The sequence below is a fragment of the Megascapheus bottae genome, chromosome 20 (assembly GCF_031878675.1).
Source record: "Megascapheus bottae isolate mThoBot1 chromosome 20, mThoBot2.hap1, whole genome shotgun sequence".
NCBI lineage: Eukaryota > Metazoa > Chordata > Mammalia > Rodentia > Geomyidae > Megascapheus > Megascapheus bottae.
Window position 1 is genome coordinate 43,754,213 of NC_143528.1, and position 15,234 is coordinate 43,769,446.

At 42.1% G+C, this 15,234-nt stretch overlaps 1 protein-coding gene across 3 annotated transcripts in view; it reads left to right on the forward strand.

The window, feature by feature from the left end:
- The first annotated feature begins 7,636 nt into the window (after positions 1–7,636).
- Erich1 (glutamate rich 1) overlaps positions 7,637–15,234 on the forward strand; it is a 61,550-nt gene continuing 53,952 nt past the window's right edge. For all 3 annotated transcript variants that reach the window (XM_090353715.1, XM_090353713.1, XM_090353714.1), the window contains exon 1: positions 7,637–7,714. In XM_090353715.1, coding sequence (XP_090209841.1) covers positions 7,696–7,714 — 19 coding nt within the window. In that variant the 5' untranslated portion in view covers positions 7,637–7,695. The remainder of the gene's footprint in view (positions 7,715–15,234) is intronic.

Below are 15,234 nucleotides of genomic sequence, written 5' to 3' on the forward strand. Positions count from 1 at the left end.
TCCTATGGAAAACATTACATTTTATGCCACAACATTCCAACACTGGGCCCCAAAGGTTCAAAACTGTCTCCTAAAGCAAGATTCATTTAGTTCACCTCCAAGCATCCCCAAAGTCTTAACAAATCCAACATTATTTGAAAGTCCAAATCAAAGTCTCCTCTGCAACTTAGGGAAAGTCTTAACTGTGAGCTCTTGTAAAATGAAAAGGAAAATAACTTACTTTTAATATACAATGGGCACAAAGTAAACATTCCAAAAGAGGGGCATAGAAAGGGTAATGGGGTCAAAGAAAGACTGAAACCCAGCAGGGAAAAATTCCTGTAGATCCAGATCCAAGACACATGATGTGGTAATGTGAACTTCAACAGGCTTCAACATCCTCACCTCTATGATTTGCTGGCTTCAACTCTTGGACTGTTTCTGAACCAGAAGCTGCATGTGGCTATTTCAATTATTGTATGCAGTAAGAGATCAGGCAAGACCAAAGCAGAGTAGTACAAAGTATAGTTAATTAGAAGGAGGTGAAAGCAAGTCATCTCAGGAAGAAAGGCAGAGAACACCAATAACTTCCACTCCCACACAAGCTTTCCTTGATGCTTAGGGTTGGAGTATCAAGACCCTCAGAAGAAAGGGAGGGAGGGAGGGAGGGAGGGATTTGCAAGAATGTGGTACAAGAATTATATCTCCATAATCATTCTGCAAATACAATTTCCCATGACCATCTAAGAAAATCCCAAAGGGGAGAAAAACTGTAAATTCAATTGGATTTAAATGATATGTTTAGCACCTAAAGGTAACTGTTGCTCACTCCAACATAAATTTGATTTGGAACCTGAGAACTGGACCTTGGCAGTCCTTTATCTTTTTTGTAACTGGACAGAAGGACATATACAGATTTTGTATAGCTGATTGTTTTAGACCTCAAGAGCAATATGTAACTAGACACAGCACAGACATTTGTGTAGTTTTTGGCTTAACTGATGCTTACCTATTACCTAACATTTTCCCTTCTGAAAAATGGTAACCCTGAAAAATCCTCCATTTTAGGTTCCCATCATATCCCCAACACTTCTGTCTTAATAAAACCCATCAGCTCCATTGTTGCCTAAGGCTTTCCTCAGCAGAATTCTTCAGCAGAATTTCCACATTCTTGGTGTGTGGTCATCCTGAGGTCTCCATTGAAGTTTTTGTTTCTTTGTTACTGTTTCAAGCATCAGACTCTGAGAGGATTCCTGCAGGGATTTTGGCCATGCCACACATTCTCTGGCCTTCCATTGAAATCTCCACAACAAGAAACTCTTCATTCTGCATGCAAGAAAAAGCAGCCTCTAAGGCCTACCTACCTTCAATCAGTTCAATTAGTATGTAGGTCCCATTGGGCAATGCCTGCAGCAGTCTCCTTGCCCAGATGGCTGAACCCATGAAAACATTTCCCTCTGAGGTACTGCATAAGAGTGTCCTCATGGTGGTCTTTTCTCAAGGAAAATCCTTGTAAATCACTTTAGAATTTTATAACGTGTATCTGGGGCAAGAGAGTTTGGGCCAATTTTTGAAATGTGTTCAAAGCATCTTTCCTACCCTGGGCAATGTCCTTAGCTTCTTCTTACACTCTTCTAGTCTGTAACTTTCAAGTGGTTTCTGTACATTGTTTCAAATCTTTCTGCTCGGCTTTTTGTTCCTGATTCTCACTATAACCTAGTCAAAAGCAGTCAGCAATAACCAAGCCATCATCTGTCATCTGAATTGTATACTATTTCAAAATTTCTTCATCAATTTCGTTTCTCTCTCTGTGTGTGTGCGTGCGTGTGTGCGTGCGTGTGTGTGTGTGTGTGTGTGTTTATGTGCCTGGGTCCTGTCTCTGAGCTCTTTGTTGTTACTGTTTAGTGATGGACAGTTTCTCCTCCTTACCACTTGTCCCTGCTGAGTAATTCCTAGAGTTTCAAAGAAAATCATTATAAAACTATGGTAAGTAGAGTGGACCCAGAGGTTGACATCTGCAAGAATAGAGTTTAGGTTGAAAAAGAGTGAAATGGGAGAATTTTTTCTAAATGTGCAGGTAGAATGACAGCACTACTATAGAGACAGATGGACAGTGTGAAGGTCTCTACCTTTGTGTAAGCCCATCCTGGGGCTTGAACTCAAGGTGGGGGAGCAGCTCCTGATCCTTTGTGTTCAAGGCTAGCCCTCTACCATTTGAGCCACAATTTCACTTCTGGCTTTTTTTCCCCGGTATTTTCAATGGAGATAAGAGTCTCATCAATTTTCCTGCATGGCCTCATTTCTAACCTTCCTGAAAAACTAAGCATGTAGGTATGAGCCAACATGTAGCAATGAGAGTGCTTACAGAACATTTAAAGGACTTGGAATTTCACAACAAAATCTGATGTCGAATTTTGAGCACAGCAATAAAACTGTCTTTGTAACTTGTCATTTGCAGATTATTTCTTCCTCTTCTTACAGTATTACATTAGTTATGCTTTCTAGTGTGAAGTTTAAAATTAGTAGTGAAAGGGGAAAGGCCTTGCTTATTATCTTACTATGAAAGCTTCTGGGTTTAAAAAAAATCACTTTGATATTAGCTGTAAAGTTTTTGTAGCTGTTCTTTATCAAATTGAATAAGTTATCTTCTATTTGTGGTTGGAAAGATTTTTTTCTCACAATAATTTTTATATGGTGGCTGCCTTTTCTATATTTTTTATTATAATTAATAGAAGGGTTACATTATATTCCTAAGATAGAAGGTGCATTACTTCACATACATTGATACTTTCTCATGTCTTGGTCCTCATTTCCCTCCACCCCCACCCCCACCCCTCATCTTGTTTTCCCCCCTTCCCTATTCAATTTCAAATAACCAAATACAAGTATATCCAATATATCAGATAACAAAGTGAAATACTGTAACAATATTATATAACCAAGGGACAGCAAAAGAGATGAGAGATAACATAGCACATTAAGGACAACAATCACTCGTTATATGGCTTTTGTTTCTATATCCTAAAGGTCCCTTCATTTAGCATCATACTATATGGCCTTATGTACCTAGGTTTTGCTCTATTGAAAATCTCTGCTATGAGAGCCCCAGGTTTCTACTGATTAGGACAAATGAGGGAAACCATTGAGCCTAAGTTCCTTTGAATCTGGCTTACTTCACTTAATATGATTTTTTCTAAGTCTTTCCATTTCCTAACAAATGGGGCGATGTCATTCTTTCTGACAACAGCATAGAATTCCATTGTGTACAAATACCACATCTGTTGATCCACTCATCAACTGAGGGACATCTAGGTTGGTTCCATATCTTTGCTATGGTAAATAGTGCTGCAATGAACATCGTTGTGCTAGTGGATTTAGTATGTCCTTGTTTCTGGACGATTGGGTAAATGCCTAGCAGTAGAATTGCTGGGTCATAGGGGAGCTCTATGTTTAGACTTTTGAGGAACTGCCATAGTGCTTTCCATAGTGGTTGAACGAGTTTGCACTCCTACCAGCAGTGTAGTAGTGATCCCTCCTGGCCACATCCTCTCCAGCGTCTGTCATCAGTTTTCTTGATCCTGGCCATTCTAACTGGAGCGAGGTGGAATCTTAGAGTTGTTTTGATTTGCATTTCTTTTATGACCAGAGATGTTGAGCATTTCTTCATGTGTCTATAGGCCATTTTTGTTTCTTCTTCAGAGAAGACTCTTTTTAAGTCTTTGGCCCATCTTTTAATGGGATGCTTGTTACTTTGGAGATTAGTTTTGGAGTGATTCAATTTTTTGAGCTGTTGATATATTTTAGATATGAGGCCTTTGTCCATTGTATGGTTAGTGAAGATCTTCTTCCATTTTGTAGGCTTCCTAATTAATTTACTAGCTATGTCCTTTGCCGTACAGAAGCTCTGCAGTTTAACGCAGTCCCACTTATCCAGTCTTTGTCTGATTTGTTGTGATGCTTGGTCCTTATTGAGAAAGTTTTGACTTGTGCCAAGGAGGCCTAGTGTATCTCCTATTCCTTCTTGTAAAGTTTTCAGTGTGTCGGCTTTTACCTTGAGGTCTTTGATGCATTTGGAGTTAATTCTAGTGCAGGGTGACAAAGAAGGATCCAACTTTGGTTTTCTGCAGGTGCTTAACCAGTTCTGCCAGCACAACTTGTTGAAGAGGCTGTCTTTCTTCCATTCTATTTTTTTGGCTCCCTTGTCAAAGATTAGGTGGCCATAGGTCTGTGGTTTAATATCTGGGTCCTCAGTTCTATTCCATTGGTCTTCAGGCCTGTTCTTGTGCCAGTATCAAGCTGTTTTGGTTATTATAGCTCTGTAATAGAGTCTAAAAATTGGTATTGAACTTCCTCCTGTGCTGTTCTTTCTGCTAAGAAGTGTTTTTACTCTATGGGGTCTTTTATTATTCCATATGAAATTTTGGATTGCCTCTTCTATTTCTTTAAAGAATGACATTGGGATATTGATGGGTATTGCATTGAATCTGCAGATAGCTCTTGACAAGATTGTCATTTTCATGATGTTGATTCTTCTAATCCAGGAGCATGGGAGGTTTGGGAAAGATTTTTTTAAAGTTATAAACAGGTGTTTTATTTTGTCAAGTCCATTCTCTTCATTAATTCATAAGTTTGTTCCATTTTTCTTGTGTACTCTGACATTGTGATGGGTTACACTTGGGGTAGCAATATGATGATGGGGTAAGAGTGAGAAAATAGAAATAGGACTGGAGAAATCAACTTTCAATGCCTACAGTAATGCTAGATGTAATTTTTTTTCTAGATGTGTCATATGGGAAGTGAGAGGGAAGTAACCATGTCTTCCAAGGCTGGCCTGGTAACTGAGTGAAATGTGCCTCTGGGAGACAGAACTAGTGATGAGAGTGTGCTGGAATTGGTGGCATGGAAATCTTTGGAGACTATAGTGGAGGAAGTAGAGGAGTAGTGGAGGGAGATAATAAAGATGTCAAAGTGTCCATCACATCAACTCAAGAATTTTGTGTATGAGGGATGGAAGAAGCAGGGCTAGAGGAAACTATGTGGCCACTGGGAAGCACTATAGAAGTGTCAACTAGGCTCGGATGCTGATGAGAATGATACAGTTGAGAATGACAAGTTCAAGAAGCAACCAAACCAAAGGCATTGTCCCAGCACACCTTCCCTCCTCTCTCTCCCTTCTTACCTCTCCTTTCTCTTTCTCTTCTTTCTTTTCTTTCTTTCTTTCTTTCCTTCTTTCCTTCTTTCTTTCTTTCTTTCTTTCTTTCTTTCTTTCTTTCTTTCTTTCTTTCTTTCTTTCTTTCTTTCTTTTAGCAGTACTAGGGGGCTTGAATTCAGGGCCTGAGCACTGTCCTTGGGCTTTTTTTTCTCAAGGCTAGCAGTGTGCCACTTGAAGCACAGCACCACTTCTGGCTTTTCTATGTATGTGGTACCAAGGAATCAAACCCAGGTCTTCATGCATGCTAGGCCAAACTCCTGGCCCCTCTCTACACATTTTTAATATGAATTTGATCAGCTCAAATTGCCACACAAATGTTGTGTGCCTTAAAAAAAAAAGGCCATTTTGGGGCAAATTTCAACTTCGGACAGTGCTTGACCAGCCCTAGAACTACCAAAAGAAAAACAAAGTAAAAATTCTCCTGTAGCTACTGCTCATTTACCTGGTTTCACCAGATTGATCTACACATTTCTTTTTTCCTGTACTTGTTTCTATGAAATTTCCATCAAGATATTGCATCTACCATTCAGGTGAAATGACTCCACTCAAAGTCACCTGCTCTTGATAGGTTCAGGGTAGGGGCCTTCCTATGCCTTGACATATCCATGACATTTGAGACAAATGGTCCATTTTGTGACTTGGTTTTGTGATGGCTCTCTGCTCTTCTCCTTTCTCTATAGCCATTCCCTCTTATTGTCCACAGTGAAGGGCTCATCTACCCACTTCCCAAACATTATAGAGCGCTCAGGATTAGGTCTCTGGGCCTCTTTCCTGTTCTTACCACTCTATTCACAATCTCTCAAATTTATGCACCTGTGAGTATCCAACTTCATTTCTACAGCTCTGCAGAACACTACCCAGCAAAACCCTCTCAAAGGGACTCCACCTAAATTAAGAACTCCTACTTTCCAACATCTATACACAAAATTTGAAATCATTCTAGACTTTCTTTTTTTCATAACCCAGTTTGACCAGTCATATGTTGCACTGCCTTCAAACAGATGCACAGTCCACCTCTTCTCACAACCTTCCTCATTACCACCATGTTTCTCTTGGCAATTCGAAATAGTCCTCAAACTTCCCATCAAATCTAGTCTGAGCTCTGCGGGTAAAACCACTTCTTTAAATTGTATCGGTCAGGTCACCTCAGTTCTTTGCTCAGAACCGACCAATGATTTTCCATCTCTTTTAAGAAAGCTAAAGAGAGACCTGTTCCCTCTGCCTTGGCTGACTGCACACAGGCTGGTCACAGATCTCTAGGTACACCAGGCAGGCCATCTTCTTGCATTTTTTGCACTCCATTGCCGTGAACGCTCCCTCCCTCACTTGCTTACACAGGGGCTCAAAAGGTGTTCCCAAAGCAAATGCATCCTTTGCTTTCCTTTGCGTGTGTGTGCGAGCATGCGTGCGTGTGCGTGAGCGTGTGTGTGCGTGAGCGTGTGTGTGCGTGCGTGTGCGTGCGTGCGTGTGCGAGCGAGCGTGTGCGAGCGTGCGTGTGCGAGCGTGCGTGTGCGTGCGAGCGTGTGCGTGCGTGAGCGTGTGCGTGCGTGCGTGTGCGAGCGAGCGTGTGTGCGCGTGCGTGTGCGTGCGTGCGTGTGCGAGCGTGCGAGCGTGTGTGTGCGTGCGCGTGTGTGTGCGTGCGCGTGCGTGTGTTGTGTGCGTGCGTGTGTGTGCGTGCGTTGTGTGCGTGCGTGTGTGCATGTGTGTGTGTGTGCGTGCGTGTGTGCGTGTGCGTGCGTGTGTGTGTGTGCGTGTGTGTCCTCCAAAGCGCTATCCTTGGGATGTTGGGAACTGCACCTTATCGTCCTTGCAATTCTGTTTGTCTTGCTTCTCACTCATTGGACAGTTCACCGCAGAAGCATCTCCACCATGCAGAAAGTTCGCCATTCGATTTTTGAGAAACCGAGGGTGAGGACTTGGGGTCAGCGAGCCAAGGTTTGGTCTGGGAAGGAAGAAAGCCCGCGGGTGTCTAGAGAGGTGGGGGCGCTGGCGGTGGGCGCTAGCTTCGTGCCCTGGGGCCCTTCAGGGGTGATGCGGGGAGGGGAAGTTAGGACCGACAGTGGTGCCTGGGCCCCTCAAGCCTCTGGCCCTCTCTCCTTCCCGCAACAGAGCATTCCCGCGCCTGCAAAAGTCCCACCTCGGTCTTGTCCCCACTCTGCGTCTCCCCGGCCAGCCACACAGCGCCGCTGGTCGTGCGGCCTCCACCCCAAGCTGAGCTCGCAGGCTCTAACCGCGGGCGCTCGCCCAGACCAGACCGGTCACTCAGGCTGAGGACCCGCCCAAACTCGGTTTTAGCCAACCCAAAGCTAGAACGAGGATAATTGACACCCTCGGCAAGGGAGTCGGGTCTGGATTGGACGCTGCTGCTGTTGTGGGCGTGCCTAGGCCGTCGGGTCCGGATTGGACGCTGCTGCTGTTGGGGGCGGGCCTCGGCGGGCGGAACCAGGAAGTGCCTTCGCCGCGAGCTCCGGCGCAGGGACCGCGGCGTCGCGGCCAAATCCGGGATGTCCACGCGGAGGGACGGTAGGCGGGGGACGCGGGCACGACTGGTGTCACCATGGGCACTGAGGGGCCACAGGGCAGTCCTGAGGCTTGGAGGGGACGAGAGGAGCCGGGCTCTCTGCGGTCGTCCAGGGGACGAGAGGAGCCGGGTCGGTGCGGGCGTCTGAGGGAACGGTTGGCGCTGAGGGCGCAGGGGAACCCTCGGGGTTCTGGGGCTGGAGGCCCAGGACGAGTGCCTCGGTTGCTCCCGTGGCCTCTGGCGGGCCTCGAGATGTGTGACCAGTTTCTAGGAGTAGTTCTCCATGGCTAGTCGTCTTTTTGTTTATAAACGTGCTTCTGTTTTATAAAGTGGAAGGCTTTTGACAAATGCAGGTAGTATTTTTTAATAGAACAAATTTTGATAAGCCAGAAAATGGAGAATTACTGTAGTCCCCATTCTGTGTTTTCCTGCTTAGAAGAACTGTCCTAAGGCTTCTTCTTTTCTAAGGCCCAGGAAGTTCTGACCTGTACCTTGGCTGTAAAAAACAACAACAACAAAAAAAACCCTCCAGATAATCTCATCTTAGAAATGACTTAATAGTAATGGAACAGTCTGATGTTAGGCTTCAAAGTGGACATTAACATATTTTAATTAATATCAAAACTTTTTATAACCTTTTACTAGACAAGAGTGGGTACTCTGTTGATTTACGTACTTGTGAAGGTTTGTAGAATTGGCCCAAAAGTCATGTCCTTTGTTCTGGGTTGACTGCTCTTCCTCTTCTTGCATTACCTCTTGTTCAGATTCTTTCCATGGAGGAGGCCTTAGGTCCAGTCTCCATAGCCAACAAAACCCTACACAAAGAAAATACCCACCACCCTAAAATCTTACTGGCTACCTGAGTGAACCTACTCAGAGTCCACATCATCTCTTCCCAGCTCTGGGACTCAGTGTCTTTGAGTACCTCACAATAACAGGTCAGTGAAAATCACAACAAGTCATCATCTATGCCTGCACAGAAAGCTTGGGATAGGTAGGGGGACAATCTGAAGGAGTGACTCTAAGATTTTGTGATTCTTTTTACTTTTTTCCTGTTAGTAGATTGCTTCTGAAAGTTTCCTGCTAACATACCAATTTCTGTGGTACAATTTGTAGTAAACTCTCTAGTACTATGGGGAAGAATGTTTTATTTCTGAGCAGTAAAAATAAAGAAACAAAAAAAATGTTTACTTGTGTTCCATTTTATGCCAAGAAAAACATCTGAACAGTGCTGGAGAATCTCTTAGGCCTCTTAAGAGCCACAATACAAAGTCTGACAATGAATTGCCTCCAGACTGAAGAAAATCAAAGCGTACCAAGTCTCTAATGTGGTTCACATGGTTTCCATTCTAGTTGGGGAGATTGATGGATGTCTTACATATAACTACATGGTAGCTCAGGGCTATGAATAGCAGTCTGCCACAGTGGGATGGAAAAGCTTTTAGGGGATGCAGCTCACTTGGAGGCTATCTGTTCTTTGAGAAAGGAGCCTTGCTTCATTTGTATTCTGATATTACCTCCTGTTGTGCTGGCTTCAGTAGCTGTTCAGTTAACTGTGGGAATGAATGACTTGTTTGTATCTAGTGTCTGCTCAGTTGAGCACTCCTGTCACTTCCTTTCCACTTCCAAGCCCATTGCTTAGACACCCACAGTTAGAAGAAGCAGACTATGTCATGGAGAAATGTAGAAAATATATACCTTTTTACTTCTCTTAGATGTAGCTTTATTGTTGAAAGCATAAAATTAGATGTGCGGCTGGGCTCTGTAGTAGGAAGAGTGCCTGTGATCCTGCCCCACTTCTGCCTCTCAAGACTCACTAATTATTGGACACAGACCCATTTTTGGTGCTGTGGGCTGTACAGTAGGTAGCAGTAGACCTTGTAGTATTACTGTGCCACCCTTGCCATCCAGCCTCACATGGGAACAGTCATTCCAGCCTGCTGGTGTCGTAAGAAACAGTAGATGAATATTTGAAGCTACTCTTCACCTCCTTCTAGCTGTCTTCTCTAGTGAAGACATCAAAGCCTGTGCTTGGAGTCACTCTTCTCTTGGTTGGGACACAGCCTATGGGAGGCGGGTGGAGGGCTGCCCAGGGAGATGATCAGGTTGAAGAACAATTGTGGCTTAATTGCCTGTTTATAAGACCTCATTCCTGTGACCACTTCTTCCAGGGGCCAGGCTTGGCCTTCCTTTTGTGTATGCCCTTTGGAAAGTCTGGAGAATAGGCCAGGATACATATGTAGCAGGTAGATTGGGGAAATTACAGCCACAGATCTTTGCTTTGGGACTCTCTTCAGATGACATTAACTAGCAGTGTCCTTGCTAAGCTTCTCCCTTAGTGTCCCTAGGTTCTTCTGTTATTTCTGTGTACCTGAGGTAGCAAATTGTGGCCAGCATCATATAGAATGGAATTGGCACTTTCTGTGGTGCTGGTTCTAGTATTCCTAAAGCTTTGTTACTCAGAGCTGTATGGATGGGTATGGGTGTGCACTTGTCTGTACATGCTTGCTCATGTGTGATACAATAAATGCCTGGAAAAAGTTCTGAGTAAAAGGACAAGGTATGGGGCCAGGAGTTTGGCCTAGTGGTAGAAGGCTTGCCTAGCATGCCTTAAGACCCAAATTCGATTCCTCGGTACCACATACATTAAAAAAGCCAGAAGTGGTGCTGTGGCTCAAGTGGCAAAGTACTAGCCTTGAGGAAAAAGCCCAAGGACAGTGCTCAGGACCTGAGTTCAAGCCCCAAGAAGGGCAAAAAGGAAAAAAAAAAAAGAACAAGGTATGTTTGAAATATTTAAGTACTAAAAGTTTAGTAAAAAAATGAATATCTAGGGCAGGGAGTTTGGCCTTGTGGTAGATTGCTTGCCTAGCATGCACAAAGACCCAGGTTCGATTCCTCGGTACCACATGCATAGAAAAAAGCCAGAAATGGTGTTGTGGCTCAAGTGGTGGAATTCTAACCTTGAGAAAGCCCAAGAACAGTGTCCAGGCCCCGAGTTCAAGCCGCAGGATTGCCACCAAAAAAAAAAGAATCCATCAATTTATTCCTTTATTTTTAGATTATAGGCAAAGTTTAAATAACCTGGTGCATTTTGGGGATAAAATTAAATAAAAGGTAAATGATGCTGAATATAATCAACCAAGTTTATTTGAAAATACATCAGTGAAACTTTCCAAAATTGTTTTAAGAAGGGGGAGTTAATTGGGGAGAGAGAAGTGGATGAGATTGATCAGGATACATTTGTATACAGTATATGCAAATGTAATAATAAACCCCTGTGTATAATTAATGTATGCTAATTAAAAAGTAACAACAATAAAGTGAAATAAAAACAATTTCCTCAGAATGCCTTCCTGAAAGATTGTACTGTGTTGTTTTTCTGTTGTTGTTTGTTTTTTGTTGCCAGTCCTGAGACTTGAACTCTGGGCCTGAGTACTGACCCTGAACTATAGCACGGAGCTATAGCACCAAATCTGGCTTTTTTTATGAGTTAATTGGAGATAAGAGACTTTCCTTCACAGATTTTCCTTCTCAGATTGGCTTCTAACTGCAGTCCTAAAATCTCAGCCTCTTGAGTAGTTAGAATTACATGTGTAAGCCATCAGCACCCAGCTGAGAGATTATAATTTTATTTGGCTTCCGTAGGTGCCAGCTGTTTCTGAAAATTACATCAAAATAACTTAATTCCCTCCTTTAGCATAGCCTAGTGGTAGAGTGCTTGCCTGTTATACACGAAGCCCTGGGTTCGATTCCTTGGTACTATATACACAAACAAAGCCAGAAGTGGTGCTGTAGTTCAAGTGGCAGAGTGCTAACCTTGAGCAGAAAGTGTCCAAGCACAGTGTCCAGGCCCAGAATTCAAGCCACAGGACTGGCAAAAAAACCCCACCAAAAACTTAATTCCCTTATATAATTTTATTAATATTAAAACATTAGTTTGAACTCATTTTTCTTCATTCAGATTTTTTTTTTAATCATTTCCAAATGCTTAATCTCCTTGGTGACTATTTCTCTTCCTACAGCCTGTTCTCTTCTATGGGCCCGAGATACCCATTTTAGTTCCAATGACTGCAAAATCTTAGAGTTTCGAGTTGAAACTTGTTCCCACTTTTGGGAGAGGAGTATACCAATGAGATGTGAGAAAAATGAGAAGGCAGGCTAGTCTAAGATTTCTGCTGGAGTTGTTGGAGTCCTTGCTATAACTACTAAAAACTTTTTATTGGTCCTTTAAGGGTTGGGTACCGTGACAAAAGCCTGATTTCCAGGATCAGATCACTCAGCTCTGTTTTTATAGTTAGTGTTTTGTTTTTAAGCACATTAGAAATTAAAGAGAAAGACAAGTAGCACCAGGTCAAAAATATTTTAATAGCCCCAAATAACAGACATTTAAAGAAATTACACTTACTCTGTTATGAATGTTCATACTTTGTCCTAGCATCCTGAAAAAAAATCCCGCCTTCATTTACATTCTTTTTAAATCAATCATAAAATGAATTGAGAAGATAAATTCCTAGCCATTCAGAGGTCAGAGATCTAAGAATGTTGGTAGAGTCATCCCAGGAAGGTAAGTCCGTGAGACTGTTCTTGATAATACACTATTAAAAAACAAAAAACAAAAAACAGAAAAGCTGCAAGTAGAGTTGTGGCTCAAGTGATAAAGTGCTAACCTTGATCAAAAAATTCAGGGACAGTGTTCAGGTTCTGGGTTCAAACCCCAAGATCAACACACGCATGCATGCATGCAGATTTTTTCTATCGTAGGAAATGATTAATCAGCTTATAAGGTTAATTATCTTACTCAAATCAGAGATTTGAAGATAGCAGTGAAGATGAAAGTGATTCTGCAATGTTTTGGTCTAAAATGGTTATTTCTTAAATTGACAGCATGAACACTTAGTGACAGTAAGTAGTCCTTTTCATCTTACATCAATAGGCTCTTTGTGCCTGTATGGATGCACTATGGTTACATTCCCCTTGTGCATATACTAGGGGCTGTCTGTTTACCATGGTCGTTAGCCATTGCAGGGATTGATCTCCCTTAAGAAAATATTAGGGGGCCGGGAGTTTGGCCTAGTGGTTAAAGTGCTTGCCTTGCATGCACGAAGACCCGGGTTCGATTCCTCGGTACCACATACATAGAAAAAAGCCAGAAATGGTGCTGAGGCTCAAGTGGTAGAGCTCTAACCTTGAGAAAGTCCAAGGACAGTGCTCAGGCCCTGAGCTCAAGCCCATGACTGGCAAAAAAAAAAAAAAAAAAAAAAAAGAAAATATTAGGACTTTCTGTTTACAGTGGTCCCTAACCATTGCAAAATGTACGTGTGACTATTTACCTTGCTCTGGTTCTTAACGATTATAGGGGAAGAAAGAGATGAATGATGGCAGGACATCAAATGTTTATTTTGCTTCATTGCATAATTTTTCAGTTAGTAGGTTCAAGTGGTGATATATTCCCCAAAATCTTATTCCAGGTTTAGGATTCACCTTGTAATCTCAAGTACAAGAATGAAGTGGAGTTTATCAATGCATTTTTCAGCAATTAGTTGGTAGAACTTGATTGTATTTAGTTTTCTTTTTAAGCTTTCCTTTTAAAAGGTAATTTTTTTCTGAAAGTACTTCATACTTTATATTGTAGTAATAAAAATATTTAGACATGTATATCAGTAAAATTATTTTAGATCTGCAAGTATTGGGATTAGATTGTGCTAATATTTATGAAAACTCTTTTTAAAGACAAAACTTTCACTTTCTAATGAGATATCTGTTTGACGTCTACTTGAGACCATCTGCACTTGTGCCTGTTGATGGCTTACTTTATAAATAATGTATGGCCATGGTTAGTATAACATAAAACCACCATCTGCCAATATTTATTCACAATGTCACGCCTTGATTCCTGTCAAAAAGGAGCTGTTTATTAAGTGTTTATTTTTATGTACTAATGTAGCAATAGGATGGGCAGGGATGAACTTTTTGAGCATTCCACTTAGGGAACATGTTCCTGTTATAGGGAAGTGGTCAGATGCCAGAGATGTGCTTGTGAGGGTGTAAACCACTATTATAAGGTAGAACTCAGCCACTTGGGTTTACAAGATGCTAAAATCAATGCTGTTTGAATAGTGTAATATGTTCTCTTGTTTATTCTGTTTACATGTGATTAAATAACTGCACATCTGAATTTATATGTAATTCTTCCCACTCATCCTCCATATGAAAACTTGTGATTTAAATTTTAAAGCCTTAAAACTTTTATACTTAAATTTTATTTACATTTACTTAAGACTTTGAGCACTACTTTATCATTATTATTATTATCATTATTTGCCAGTCCTGGGGCTGGAGCTCAGGACCCGGGCATTGTCCCTGAGTTTTGCGGGGGCAAGGTTATTGCTCTACTTCTTGAACCACAGCTTCACTTGTCTGTTTGGTGGTAATTGGAGATAAGAATCTTCAAGATTCCAAAGGAGAATATTCCTTTAAAAAAAAAAACCGTAAATTAAACTTTATCACAGATATGTATGGATAGGAGGAAACATGGTATAGTTTAGCAGTAGTTATGGTTTCAGGACTCCACGGGAGGGGGAGGGGGATATCTTGGGAAGTTATACGAAGACACTGTATTTCCAATTTCCACCCAGAGGATGGCTGCCAGGAGGTTTCCCCTAGGTGCCAGAAGCCCTGCATCAGAGGAAGTATGGCTTTCTTGGTGGACAATGTAGCCTGAATGGGTTATTTTGTCCTAGAGTAGGGGTAAGACATGGATTGGAGATGTCAGATGACAAGTTTGCACTGAAGCAGTGACTAAGCTGTGGGTAATGGTATGGATGGATAGGGAAGTTAAAAGACACGTGTTCTATGGAGGCAGTACTGATAGGCTGATAAATCAGACCCCTGATGGGTTCTGTCTGGATTGCTGAAATAGCTTATTTGAAATAATTTTCAAAGGAGAATATTCTTATGGTAGAAACATGAAGGCACAATACCTCTGTGCCTTTGATCATATAAAATAATATTTATAGAAAGGAACTCCAGAAAATGAAAACAAGAGATTTTTCTTAAAAAAAAAAAGTTTCAGCCAGGCGCAGTGGCTCACAACTGTAGTCCTAGTTACTCAGGAGCCTGAGATCTGAGGATCGCAGTTCAAGGCCAGCCCGGGCGCTAAAATCAGTGAGACTCACCTCCAATTAACCACTAGAAATCCAGAAGTGGTGCTGAGGCTCAGGGGTAGAACAGTAGTCTTGAACTGGGACAGTGCCCAGACCCAGAGTTCAAGCCCCACAACCACCACCACCGCTGCCAAAAAAGTCTCAGGCTTTCCTGTCTAAGTTGGCTTTAAATTGCGATTCTCAGATCTCAGTCCCCTCAATAGCTAAGATTACAGTGAGTCACAGGTGCTTGGCCAAGCACTATTTTTAAGTTATTGCATGATTCTTTGTCATGACCAGTTCATTATTCTGCATATCAGTTTTGTCATCTTACTGTCTGAATGGGGTTTGGCATGGTGTGTATGGGCCATTCTTAGGCA